General features: G+C 41.5%; 1 protein-coding gene across 2 annotated transcripts in view; it reads right to left on the bottom strand.

Moving 5' to 3' along the window:
- The window catches only part of RALB (RAS like proto-oncogene B), a 43,827-nt gene that overhangs the window by 12,317 nt on the left and 18,180 nt on the right, over positions 1 to 13,330 (bottom strand). For both annotated transcript variants that reach the window (XM_032412158.1, XM_032412156.1), the window contains one exon: positions 7,036 to 7,201. In XM_032412158.1, coding sequence (XP_032268049.1) covers positions 7,036 to 7,149 — 114 coding nt within the window. In that variant the 5' untranslated portion in view covers positions 7,150 to 7,201. The remainder of the gene's footprint in view (positions 1 to 7,035; positions 7,202 to 13,330) is intronic.

The raw sequence follows: 13,330 nt of genomic DNA, 5'->3' as shown, positions 1-13,330 counted from the left end.
ACAGGGAGGAAAAAAGATCAACAACCCAATGGGGAAAATGTGGCAACAGACATAAACAATTCACAGAAAAATAAATACATATGACGTTAAACATAAGAAAAGATGTTCATCCGCACTTAATATAGAGAATGGAAGTTGTTAACTACATGGAGATAGCATTTTTCACCTACCAGACTGGCAAAACCCCACCCCCGGATAACACACTCTGGGGAAAAGGCCCTTTGTACATGGCTGGTGGGAGGAGAATAGTGCAGTCTTTACAGGGATGAATACGGCAAGATCTAACAACACTGGAGAAGCATTCATCCTGGGTCCCAGCCACCCTGCTTCCAGGAATCTAATCTACAACAACATACAAGGTGATCCCTGTGGCACTGTGTGTGACAGCAAATGATTAAGGTGCCCACTGATGGAATACTATGCAGCTATAAAAAATGACAAAGAGAACTATGTACAGATACATAAAGATCTCCAGATTATAACAGTCTACCTTTTGCACAAGTAAAGTATATGAGAATAAAGGGAGAATAAAGAAATGTGTGTGTGTGTCTGTGTGTGTGTGTATCTTAATAGGTATGTATATGCATATGTATGTGTGTAGGTATTTGCCAAAAAGATACCCTGAAAGGACAAATAAAACAAAACAAATATAAAAGCTGTGAAACAGAAAAACTGTTAGTGCTAAAAAAAAAAAAAATGAATTAGTGCTGGTTTAGGCGGATATCCACATGCAGAAGAATGAAGTTAGACCTGTATTTCACATCACATACAAAAATTAACTCAAAATGGATCAAGACTGAAAAGTAAGAGCTAAAACCCATAAACTCTAAGAAGAAAACATAGGTGTAAATCTTTATGACCTTGGATTTGGCAATTTGTTCTTAGATAAGACATCAAAAGCACAACTAGGCTTCATCAAGATTTAAAACTTTCATGCTTCAAAGGACACCATCAAGAAAGTGAAAAGATAACCCATAAAATGAGAGAAAATAATTATAAATCATATATCTAATAAGGGACTTGTATTCCAAATATATAAACACTCTTAAAACTCAACAATAAAAAGACAAATAACCCAATTTAAAAATACACAAAGGACCTGAATAAACATTTCTCCAAAGAAGATACACAAATGGCCAATAAGCATATCAAACAAGGCCAAACATCTTTAGTCATTGAGGAAATGCAAATCCGAACCACAATGTGATACCACTTCAATGGCAATGACAATGACAAGTGTCGGCAAGGATAGGGAGAAATTGAAACCTTCATACATTGCTTATAGGATTATAAAATGGTGCAGATGCTATGGAAAACAGTTTTGCAGTTCCCAAAAAGTTATACATACAGTTACCATAAGACCAGCAAGTTTCGTGCCTCAATATATTTATGCAAGAGAACTTAAGACATAGGTCTACACAAAAATTTATACACAAATGATCATAGTGACATTATTCAAAATAGCCAAAGAAGTAGAAACAATCCAAATGTCCATCAATTGATGAATGGATAAACAAAACCTAGCATATCCAGACAATGGAATATTATTCCATGATAAAAAAGAACGAAGTACTGGGGCACCTGGGTGGTTCCGTCAGTTAAGTGTCCAACCCTTGATTTCGGCTCAGGTGATGATCTCAGCATCATGAGATGGAGCCTCACACTGGGCTCCGTGCTGGGTGTGGAGCCTGCTTAAGATTCTCTCTCTCCCTCTCCCCCTCCCCCCACTCGAGCACATGCGTGAGCGTGTGCTAATAAATAAGAATAAAAAAAAAAAAAAAGAAAGGGTGCCTGGGTGGCTCAATCGGTTAAACATCTGCCTTCAACTCAGATCATGATCTCAGGGTCCTGGGATCGAGCTCCACATCGGGCTCCCTGCTCAGTGGGGAGTCTACTTCTCCCTCTCCCTGTCCTGTCATGCCCCCCCTCATGCTCATTCACTCTCTCTGTCACAAATAAATAAAAATCTTAAAAAAAAAAAAAAAGGAACAAAGTACTGATACAAGTTACAACATGGTGAGCTTTCAAGACATTATGCTAAGTTAAAGAAGCCAGATATAAAGACCATATATTATATGATTCAATTTATATGAAATGTCTAGATGGGCAAATCCATAAGAACAGAAAGTGGTTATCAAGGACCAGGAGTGGAAGCAAGGGAGGCAGCAATGGAGAAAGAAAGACTACTAATATGTAGGGTGTTTTCTTTTCTTTTTTTTTTTTTTTTTTTTTGAGAAAATTGTTCTAAAATTATATAATGGTGATGGTTGCATGTCTGTGTGAATATATTAAAAAGTCATTGAATTGACTTCTGAATTCACACTTGAAAAGGATGAATATCATGGTATGTGAATTATATCTTAATAATCTGCAATTTAAATTTTTTAAAATTTAGAAATTGAACTGAGATTATCAATTTGAACTTACGGGCCCTTTGAAGAATACCCTTAAAAAGAGCCTCATGCTGGGGTGCCTGGGTGGCTCAGTCAGTTAAGCATCCAACTCTTGATTTGGGCTCAGGTCATGATCTCAGGGTTGTGATGGAGGTCTGTGTGGGGTTCTGCCCTCAGCAGGGAGTCTGCTTCTCTCTCTCTCTCTCTCCCCCCAGCCCCGCCCCTCTCCCCACTCCCACACACCCTCTCCCTCTTTAAAATAAATTAAAAAAAAAAAAAAAAGAGCCTCATGCTGCCGATTAAAAGCTACTGGTTCTTCAAATGATTTTAAATTTCAAAACAAAAAAGGAAAAAATGTTTAATGTTAGGTTCTTACATTTGTACTAATAGTTATCTTAAAATATACAATATGTGAAAATTGACCTATGCTTCACACAGTGTCCTTTTAACTCCTTTCCAAAGAGACAAATTCATGACCCCCAAAACCCCCACTACCCAGTGCAAATCTCTGAATAACACCATAAAGCATCTCAGTTGCTCATTTCTGAGCTTTCAAGGTTAAAACCAGCAGTAGTTCCAGGGACTCCCTGGACGCAGGAAGTCAGAATGTCCTGATATGACTGCATACCTCTGTGCCAGTGAAAAGTGTGCAGATTATTAGAACGCAGATTACTATCTTGATGTTTCCTTTTTTCCACTAGAAACAGGAAATCCCTAAAGTCTTGGTATCTGTTAAGACGATCCAGGCTCCTGACCTTGCAGGGATGTGTGTGATTCGGTTTCAGATGCCCAAGACACACAAAACTAAGACGAACTTCACGGAGACCCCTTCTTGAGGAGCATGTCTAAGCTGCCTTAGCCAGCCGCTGAGCCAGCTGCTAACAGTCTAAAGAGTATGAGGTCAAAGATAAAATGGTTAAGATCTCCCTCCAATTTTTCTCAGAGTCAGGACTTAGGCAAAAATAAACACTTCTGGGACCATTGCTCCTCACATAATCCAAGTTTCATAGCAATTTTGCCATATAAGCTAATTTTTTTTTAAGATTTTATTTATTTGACAGAGAGGAAACATGAGCAGGGGGAGAGGGAGAAGCAGGCTTCCCGCCAAGCAGGGGGCCCGATGTGGGACTCAATCCCAGGACCCCGGGATCATGACCTGAGCCGAAGGCAGACGCTTAACGACTGAGCCACCCAGGTGCCCCTAAGCTAATTTTTTTTAACTTGGGGTAAAGCACTGGCTCAGACTCAGTTTCCTCTTCTGTGAAATCAGGCTTGACTAGCTGATGTCTCAGGCAGGAGTCACCACACTTGGCCATATGTCGGAAGCGCCAGGAGAGCTTCATAAAAAGAAAGATTCCCGTCTTCAACTCTAGAAACGTCATCCGGAAGGTGTTTTTTACAAAGGTCCGCCAGGAGATTGTGCGATCATCTAAATTTGGGAATCACTGCTAAGGTTTCTTCAAGCTCCATAATTATGATCGTGGAGCTCTACTGTCCAATACAGTAGCCACTAGCCACGTGTCATGGAGCTCAGCAGCCACACGTGTGGACAGGATAGATACAGAACATTTTCACCAAGGCAGAAGGTTCTATTAGCCAGCACTGTTTTTAGAAAATCAATTAAGGACTTTTCCAAATATACATCGCTTCATCTCTATGCTTTCCTTGCTCTGATTTTATGTTACCATTTCTTCAACAACTGCTGTGCCCCAGTCCTCAAATATGTTAGCACATGAAAAAATAGACTAAGATCAAGCCCAGCTTTCCCTAGTTTCTCTGAAGATACTGGGAAAAAGGGACAAATTCTTCTGCGTGCATCTTTTCCCCTCCCTCTTACCATACACACACACAAACATACGTAATAAAAATGCAAATCCCAATTAGACTCTCCACTTTCGTCTCGTACAGCATCAGCAGCCCTGCTATTGACAAGACTATCTGCACTGGATAATTCTTTGCCGTGGGATCTCTCCTGTGTGCTGCAGGATGCTTAGCACCATCCCTGGCCTCTACCCACTAGGTGCTAGGAGCACCTGTCCTCTAGTTGGGACACCCAAAAATATCTCCAGACATTGTCAATGATTCCCTGGGGGAACAAAAATCCCCTTCTTCATCTTGATTAACAAGCTACTCCTCTAATCCTGTCTCCATCTTAACTCTGCTCCTCACCCTCTCCTCTTCCCAGACTCCACAGAAGAAAAATAAGGAATTTTTAGTAAGCAAAACATGTTATCAAACAAAAACAAGACTTCCAAAGCCATCTTCAAGACTTGCCTCTCCTCTTTTATGCAAAATGTTTTGAGTAAATCTAGCAGGTTCCACTAGATTTCCCCACTTTGGCCCCTAGAACAAGATAAAGAGAAGCAAACATCAAAGACAAAGGTTTTTCATTGTAAGATATATGGAGGGAATGACCCAGGAGGAAATCAAGGTTTTGGTCTGAAGCTTATTCATCCTTTTTAAGGAAAGAATATAAAATTACACATTTAATACTGGATACAAAAGTGAATATCTAGAGTGAGAAAAGAAATCATAATGCATTATAAATTTTTTTTTAACAGACTACTATGGCAAATACACCCGACCCTCAGTGAGTCATGCCCTAGTATGATGCTCTCCCCTCAAATACAGAGGAATCTGTGACTGGCTGCTAACCAACAGAATATCAGCCCATGATTACATTTCCTTATGTAAAAATCTGTCTTAGCGAACCAGAGAGACATTCCTACTGGCCCTGAAGAAGCAGCTGCCATCGTATGAACTACCTATGGAAAGGGCCTGGTAGCAAGGACCTATGGGCCTCCATCCCACATCTGCAAGAAACTGCCAGCACCCAGAGCTTGGAAGAGGACCCAAGCCACAGCTGAGCTCACAGCCAGAGCCGACACTGCTGCAGCCTTGTGCGACCCCGAACAGAGCACCAAGCTAAGCCATGCCAGATCCCTAGAAACTGTAGATAACAAACGTGTTTTGTTTCAGCCTGCTAAATTTGTAAGAATTTGTTACATGGCAATAGAAAACCAATACAAGGGGCGCCTGGGTGGCTCAGTCAGTTAAGGATCTGCCTTCGGCTCAGGTCATGATCTCAGGGTCTGGGATCGAGCCCCGTGTCAGGCTCCCTGCTCAGCGGGAAGTCTGTTTCTCCCTCTCCCTCTGCCTGCCGCTCCCTGTGCTTGTGCTCTCTCTGTCAAATAAATGAAATCTTTAAAAAAAAAAAAAAAAGAAAAAGAAAGAAAAACAATACAAATACCATTTATATCACAAAATCTAACAAAATAACATATTTTTATTAATTAACTGCCTGGCATCCCTCTAGCATACCTTCCTACTGGTTTGTTTGCCATATACTCTGATTATCTCCCCACTCATGCCGATGATTCTGTAATACTTCCTATAGCGAATAAAAAACAATTTAGTCTTGTCCTCTAGCATAATCAGTCCAAATTTCTCTTTTCTTGGAAGTTTAGAAGGGTTTTTTTCAGCTTCACAATGACTTGACATTACTAGTCACAAAAGCTGTAAGACTATTGTCAGATTTAGGAAACCTCTATTGAACTTCCCTGTAAGAAGCTGTAAGATCTGGAAGAACTTTCCAGACCCTATTTCTAGCTCCATATGTCTCGACCCTTGTTTCTCCTCTGCGGCTCACGCATTTTCAGAGCCAGGTACCACAGGACACCAGCCACACCAGGATACACCCCTGGCCCTGTACCCCATGTCACAGTGCCAGGCGAGCCAGCGGAGTAGGCAGTGGGCATACTCCTGGAAGCCGTGCCGACAGTGGGACGGCTGGTAACAACCACACGCCAAAGTGACTCCAAACCACATAAATATATTCCACTAATTCCCAGCTAACCATATCCCTAATTCCATTTCCCTCAGCTGGATCCCAAAAATGGCCATCACCACTCCAATACCATCCAACATTAGAGGAAGTTGGACAGAGGGCAAGTCTAGGGAAAACAGATAACAATCTTAATCAACTGTGGTTATAGGTCTCTTGCTTTCGCAAATTTTGTAAAGCACACACCCGTGTAAGCAGAACGCAAGCTCTGGTCAGAACGCCCTGCCTGTAGTACCAGCCGACGGCCACCAAGCAGGGACGTTTGTTGCCATGCGAATCAAAACTGTGTTGTCACACTGGATTCGGCACCAGCTCTATTAACCACATTAAGTGATATCAATTTGAGGCAAGGATGGTGTGAGCTTCCCTTTGCTGCACAGGACAACTAGAGAGAACCGGATGTCTATCACTTGAGGAAAGACTGTCCTATGACAACTTAGCTCTCCCTTTCAATATCTCCCCAAACTGACTGTTACAAAGCTAAGTATCTGACCTGTTCTTTAGAAACAGCCTCCTCCCTTGCTTGTGTCAAAAAGAAAGCTCAAAGCATGATGGAAATCAAGGAAGCAGGGACCCCCTCACAGCCCTAACCACAGTTGAAATTACTTACCAACAATCAGCCACCCAGGTCTTATGCTGGTTAGACCCCCCAGAAAACTATTCAGAAACCATGTTAACACAAATTTGCCCCATGATCCTCCATGTTTGTGAGGCAATGAGCACATGGACACAGCTGGAGAAGAGACATTATTACAGCAGACTCGACGATGAAAGCCGTCTGTGCCTGGCGTGTCTTACCTCATCATACATGAACTGAAGCGTCAGGGCCGACTTGCCAACCCCTCCACTGCCAACCATGATCACCTTGTGAAGGGCCAAGGAGCTCTGGCTCTTACTCTTATTTGTGGCCATCCTGCTGGTTTTCTGCGGTTGCAACACACGAACAGAAGACCTAGTTGAAGAGCTGCCAATGAACAAGACAAAGACTTAGAAGCATTTTGATTTCTACCCAACTAAAAATCAAATGAAATCCACATGCACCAGAAAAGCCTAACCCAGAAATTCCGACAGAGAAATAAATCTTCGAGGTTCCACGCAGAGATAAAACAACCCCTCCAACAACCCCACATGTCATGTACCACAGCAGAGCCAGAGAGAAAGCAGGACAGAAAGAGGGAAAAAATAGGTATGCAATCCAACGCCTGTATTGCTGGTTGGGTGGGGGAAGACAACCTGCCACTAGAAATCAATATATCCTCAATATGAAATCAATATATGATTTCATATTGATATATGATATATGAAATCAATATATCCTCAAAAGTGCTTCACTGAGGTGGAGTGACCACAGAGCTCCGAGTCCCACTTTCCACCCCTACTCCAAGTCATCTGGTACCCCAGAGAACAGCAGCACTCAGGGACCTCAGCCTCCACCTCTTTATTCTACTCCTCACCTCCCCTTGTACCTCTACCTTCAGCACACACACTCACACAGCCCCCCACACAGGCCATGGAGGTGCTCGGGAAGGGGATGAGTAAATGCAGTTTTTATAATAAGTACCCCTTCGTGGCACATGACAGAGTTAAAAGAAGAACTAAACTATTTTCTCCAAGTGTATTTAAAGTGGTGAACTAAAGTGAGTTAAAATTTCCTATAATAACAATTGATTAGTCAAAATCAGTTTAACATCAGATGTGAGATAAAGGGGCAAGAATCCCTGGAATTAGTGGGAAGACAAAATTTTCCAAATAAGTAAATTTAACAGATACCTGGAACTTATTTTAACCCCAGTGCCAATTTTTATTTTAACTAATGTGTATGGAAAAGCCTATTTCACATATACCACAGGGTAAGGAAAAGGGCGTGGGGCTGGGCATCTCATGGTTCATGAGCCTGGATCTGCCATCTGTGAGCTGTGAGACAGAACTATTTGATTTCTCCAAGCCAGTTTTTTATCTGCAAAAACCAACCATCCCTACCTTGCAGGATTCTCCTGAGGATTAAATGAGACAACATATGTGAACGACCTAAGCACAGTACCTAGCACCCAGTAGAAACTAAATAAAGGCTGGTTTCCTTCCTAGCAAATTCTAACTTTTTAAAATTTTAAATTTTTTTCTAATTACAATATGACAGGCTCCTATTTCCATTACTGCTGACCAGGTAACTTGAAAACACCACCACTACAACAATAAATTAATATACATAGCACACACATAAATCATCCAGGCAAAATAAAACAACATTGCTTTAGATCAGTGGCTTCCATCCTTGGCTGCACAATGGAAATCACCTGGGAGCTTTAAAAACATCCTGATGCGTGGGTGCCACCCCAGAGCCTCTGACGGAATTGGCCTGGCATGCAGCCTGGGCATGGGGACTTCTAAAAGCTTTCCAGGTGATTATAGTGGACATCCAAGGTTGAAAAGTTCTCTTACATGCACAGCTGAGCTCAAAAGAAAGTAAGAAATCCCCATGTAGGGCAAAAACAATCAGGGCAGTAAGAGCTGCTATTCCTGGAGTCCTGAATAGCCACTGTTCTTGGTAACTTCAGATTTAACAAACACATAGGGCTAGGAGATCAGCTGCCCAGACCAAGTGGGAGTTAGAACTGAGACCTCTTTTCAATTGAGAACTGAGAAGCCAAGGCCCTTGGGGGAACACACCTACAGGTAAAAAATGGACTAGAAAAATATTTGTTGACCAACAGGGGACAATGACAAGGAATTTTGTTTGACTGAGCCCCAGCTGCATGGAAGTGTACCCAGAAAATCTGTGACCACAGCATTTCTCCAAAGCCAAGAAATTAACATAAAAAGCAGTCCCAGGCTGGTCATGGTGCTGGAGCACAAGGCAGAGTGATAAACAAAACCTCTCTGGGAAGACAACATGCAGTAAAACAGAGCAGGATAGTCATAGCTAAAACCCACAGATAGGAGCCCACAATTCCAACCTATGACACACCTAAGAAAATCACCATACACAGGAGTCCACATCCATAACAAGTAGGACTTTTCAGACAACTATTATAAAAAGTATAATTTGAGCATTTTTAAAAAAGCCAAAATCAAAATGTTAGAAAAATGACATATCAAAAGACCAGGAGTTGAACAAGAACCCCTCTGAATGTCTAAAATATTTTTTTAAGTATTTAAAACAAAAAGTTATAAAACTATAGAAAAGGGAGGAGTGCCTGGGTGGCTCAGTCATTAAGCATATGCCTTCGGCTCAGGTAATGATCCCAGGGTCCTGGGACTGAGCCCCGTATCGGGCTCTCTGCTCAGTGGGAAGCCTGCTTCTCCCTCTCCTGCTCCCCCTGCTTGTGTTCCCTCTCTCGCTGTGTCTCTGTCAAATAAATAAATAAAATCTTAAAAAAAAAAAAAAAAAACTATAGAAAGGGGGAAAAAAACCTATCATTTTTTCCTCTACCTATCTTTGGCTCATTGCCTGGGGCCCTGCAGATTTAACTGACAAAAAAACAGATTAACAGAGAAAAACAAACAGGAGCTTATTCCTGTGCATCTCACATACACACACAACTCAGTGATGAGTAACTCAAAGGGGCGGTTAGAACTTTGGCTTACATAGCATCTTAACAAAATAATAAATTTCATAGAGAAGTGACAAGATCAAAAAACAAAGAACTTTGCACTTATAGGGGCAACAAATCGTGGGAAGGCAAATACTATATAGGGGAAACTGATGGATGCTAAGAGCTGGTGAGTATGGTGTGTTATGCAGGTTCCCCCAGTGCCTTCTCTAGGCTGGTAAGTTTAGAGCTCTAAAGTGATTCAGAATAGCCCTGCCCTTCCTGGTAGAGAGGGGGAGGCACAGAATTTTATTTTGGTCTTACTTTTCAACTGCCTTCAGCTCAAAATAATCCTATGTCAAAGCGGCATATTTTGGGATAGCATACTCTGAACCCTTTCAATGTTCAATAGAAAATTTAGGAAATAGGGGCTTCTGGCTGGCTCAGGGGAGAATGCGACTCTTGATCTCGGGGCTATGAGTTCAATCCCCATGTTAGGTGCAGAGATTATTTAAAAATAAAATCTTTGAAAAAAAATAAATTTAGGAAATATCTAAACTATCTTTAAAAGAGAAAAAAATCACTTACATTTCTGCCACCCAGAGATATTCACTATTAACAGATTTCCTGCCAGTATTCTAATCTATATATATCTATATTTAAAACCTATTTGAGATCATATTTGTGAAGTTTGGCATGTTATCTCTCACGTATTATATCCATCTGTCTTCTTAGAGCAGACTGAACATAATTAAATCTTTCCTTGATGATTTAAGGACCATCCTCAGCATGAGATCAGTTATGTGAGCAGCCTTGGGCTGCTGTGAGTAGAATCGGATGTCTGCTCATTCTGCCCCCTTCCACGGGACCTCAGCTTACTTACTTCCCTATGCCAGGCCTTCTTCCCACTGCTCTTATTCTAATTATGTGCTTTTTAATAAGTGTTCTAAGCAATTAACTAGATAATTAAGCACATTTGAATTGTGACTAAAATAGAATAAATGGGATAAGGCATGGGCCTCCCCAAAAGGCTTCACTTTAGGAAAGTGAAACAGCTTTTGGCCTAATTTCTGGTCCACAAGTGTTTCCCAGAGAGCTCAGGTTGGTGCATGAGGTTGGAACCTCCAGACCATCCATCACACAATTTCTCTGAAGCAACCTTGCTTCTATGAATTATTACAATTGTATGAAAATGGAGAAATAATCTTCCAGGTTGGGATGGGGGAGGCTTTCAAACCCATGTAGACATCTATCTAATTCTGAGCTGTTATCTTCCAAAAACAAAGTCAATTTCTCTACAAGAAACCATAATAAATGAACTGAAGACTATTCAGCAGGTTTAAAGATATCTGCCAAAGTATCTGTGCTCAAAGCTCAAAAACTGAAATAACAACGGTGGATATTTCCAACCCACATAACCGCTTTGGTCAACTTGACCTGATGAAGGGAAAGACAGGAGAAAGGCAAAGGGCCAGCCAAGTGCCCATCACCAAACCAATCCTGGAAACTGGAAATGCTGACCTCCATGCTCCTGACACTGGAAATAAAAAAACCCTAATTGTTTAAGCCACTGTTAGTCTACTTATTGTTGTTGTTTTTTGTTCTTACTTGTACCGAAAGTGTTCCAGAAACCTTCCTGGTTTTTGACTCAAGAAATTCCAAGTCTAGTGATTCGGACAGATTAGTAAACAATCACAGTGCAGGAAAAAAAATTCTGTGGCAGAAGAATGATGCAAGGGGTGCTCTGGGAACACAGAGGAGAGACATCTAAATCAGACTAGAAGGTCAGGGAAATTCTCCTAAAGGGAGCAACATAGGAACTGGGATTTGAAAGAGCCTACTCAATAAAGAGAGGAAAAGAAATAACAGGAAGAAAACAAATCAGCACGGTTTAGGATGTGCGTGTTGATGATTTAATGTTTGTAACTGATATGCCTAGCCAATAAATGTGTTCTTAAAAAATAATACAAGTATCCTTTTTTCCCAACATTTTGTTATGAAAAGTTTCGACCTTTCAGCAAAGTTGAACGAACTGCACAGCGAGTCCATATACCTGCCACCTGGATTTTCCAATGAGCGTTTTTTTCCATTTGCTTTACCACAAAACCCCGCCATCTGGCATCCCTCTCCCTACCCATCAGTCCATCTTATTTTTTGATGAATTTCCATGTAAGCTATAGACATCAGTACACTTCATCCCTGACTTTGGCGGAGACATCATTTTTTTACAAAGCAATCATATCCCCCCGCCCCCCACTGCCTTCACTAACAATTTCAGAACTCTCTCTAAGGGGTTAGCAATCCTCCTAAATCACTTCAACAAACTATTTGGGTTCATGGCCAACACATGAAGCCACAATGCAGACCTTTCATGAGGGGAATTCAGGCCCATAACACCAAGTCGTGGCATGGCGCTCTCTCTCGGTCAGAAGTCTTTTACAGGGGACTTGAGAAACACACCAGTGAACACCCTTTAGTAGGTCTCTACTTACTAACAAGAAACTTCATTTTTGTCCAAAAAACATTTAGGTACTACTTCGTGCCAAGCCATGGGCCTCTGCCCTTAGAAAATGTAATCCCCTAAGGTGAGACATAAAACTAAAGCATCTTAATATAATTTCCCCCACGCAATGATGAAGATGTACAAGGTATGATGGAAAGAATAATGAACCCTGGGGAAAGAGAATCAGGAAAGGCTTCAGAATTGAAAGAATTCACTCAACAGATGGGGGTGAGAGAGGGGAGCTTTCCACGCATAATTGAGAACACACAGTAAGGAACAAAAGCATGAAACATCATAGCGGGTACCAGGTATGTGGTGGGGAAGTGACTGGGTGAGGAGTCTCCAAAGAGAGACATGTTCATCTACAAATGGGCCTAAGATGCCATCTTAAGAAACCTCCCCTGGAGGAAATGAGAAGCCATTGCAAGGTGTGTCCTTCACCCAGTCAGTGTGTAAGGCATTGGATCAATAAGAATAAGCACACACATTCCCATAGAGAAAAATGAGCCACTCCAAACTAAAAAAGCTTCATTCAGATGGTTAGGCAGGGAGGAAAGGGTTGGGAAATGCTTTTTCTATGTCATGTTCTCTGATACATTAATATGAAATAGGACTCTCTACCACTCAGCATTAATTCAAAGACCAGAACCCATTCACTTGCAAGGTAAAGTTTTTATAGCAAATAACAATATATAAACCACACAAATGCATGTTAGGAGGAAGGAGTGATTTCTAGTGAACCTTAGTCCCATAGGCTAATATAATCATTAGTCTTTTGTTAAACTGAGGCTAGCAGAAAATGAGTTGGTAGGTAGAGTCAAAATGCCACCTTGTCTGTATCACAGGGTTGTCAAGAAAATCAAATGAGGGGGCCCTGGGTGGCTCTATCGTTAAGCATTTGCCTTCGGCTCAGGTCATGATCCCCGGGTCCTGGGACTGAGCCCTGCATCGGGCTCCCTGCTCGGCAGAGAGCCTGCTTCTCCCTCTCCCACTCCCCCTGCTTGTGTTCCCTCTCTCACTGTCTCTCTCTCTGTCAAATAAATAAAATCTTTAAAAAAAA

The sequence above is a fragment of the Phoca vitulina genome, unplaced genomic scaffold (genome assembly GCF_004348235.1).
Source record: "Phoca vitulina isolate PV1807 unplaced genomic scaffold, GSC_HSeal_1.0 scaffold1, whole genome shotgun sequence".
In the NCBI taxonomy this organism is placed as follows: Eukaryota; Metazoa; Chordata; class Mammalia; order Carnivora; family Phocidae; genus Phoca; species Phoca vitulina.
The sequence above is the reverse complement of the archived record's forward strand: the minus strand, read 5'-3'. Positions and strand labels throughout refer to the sequence as shown.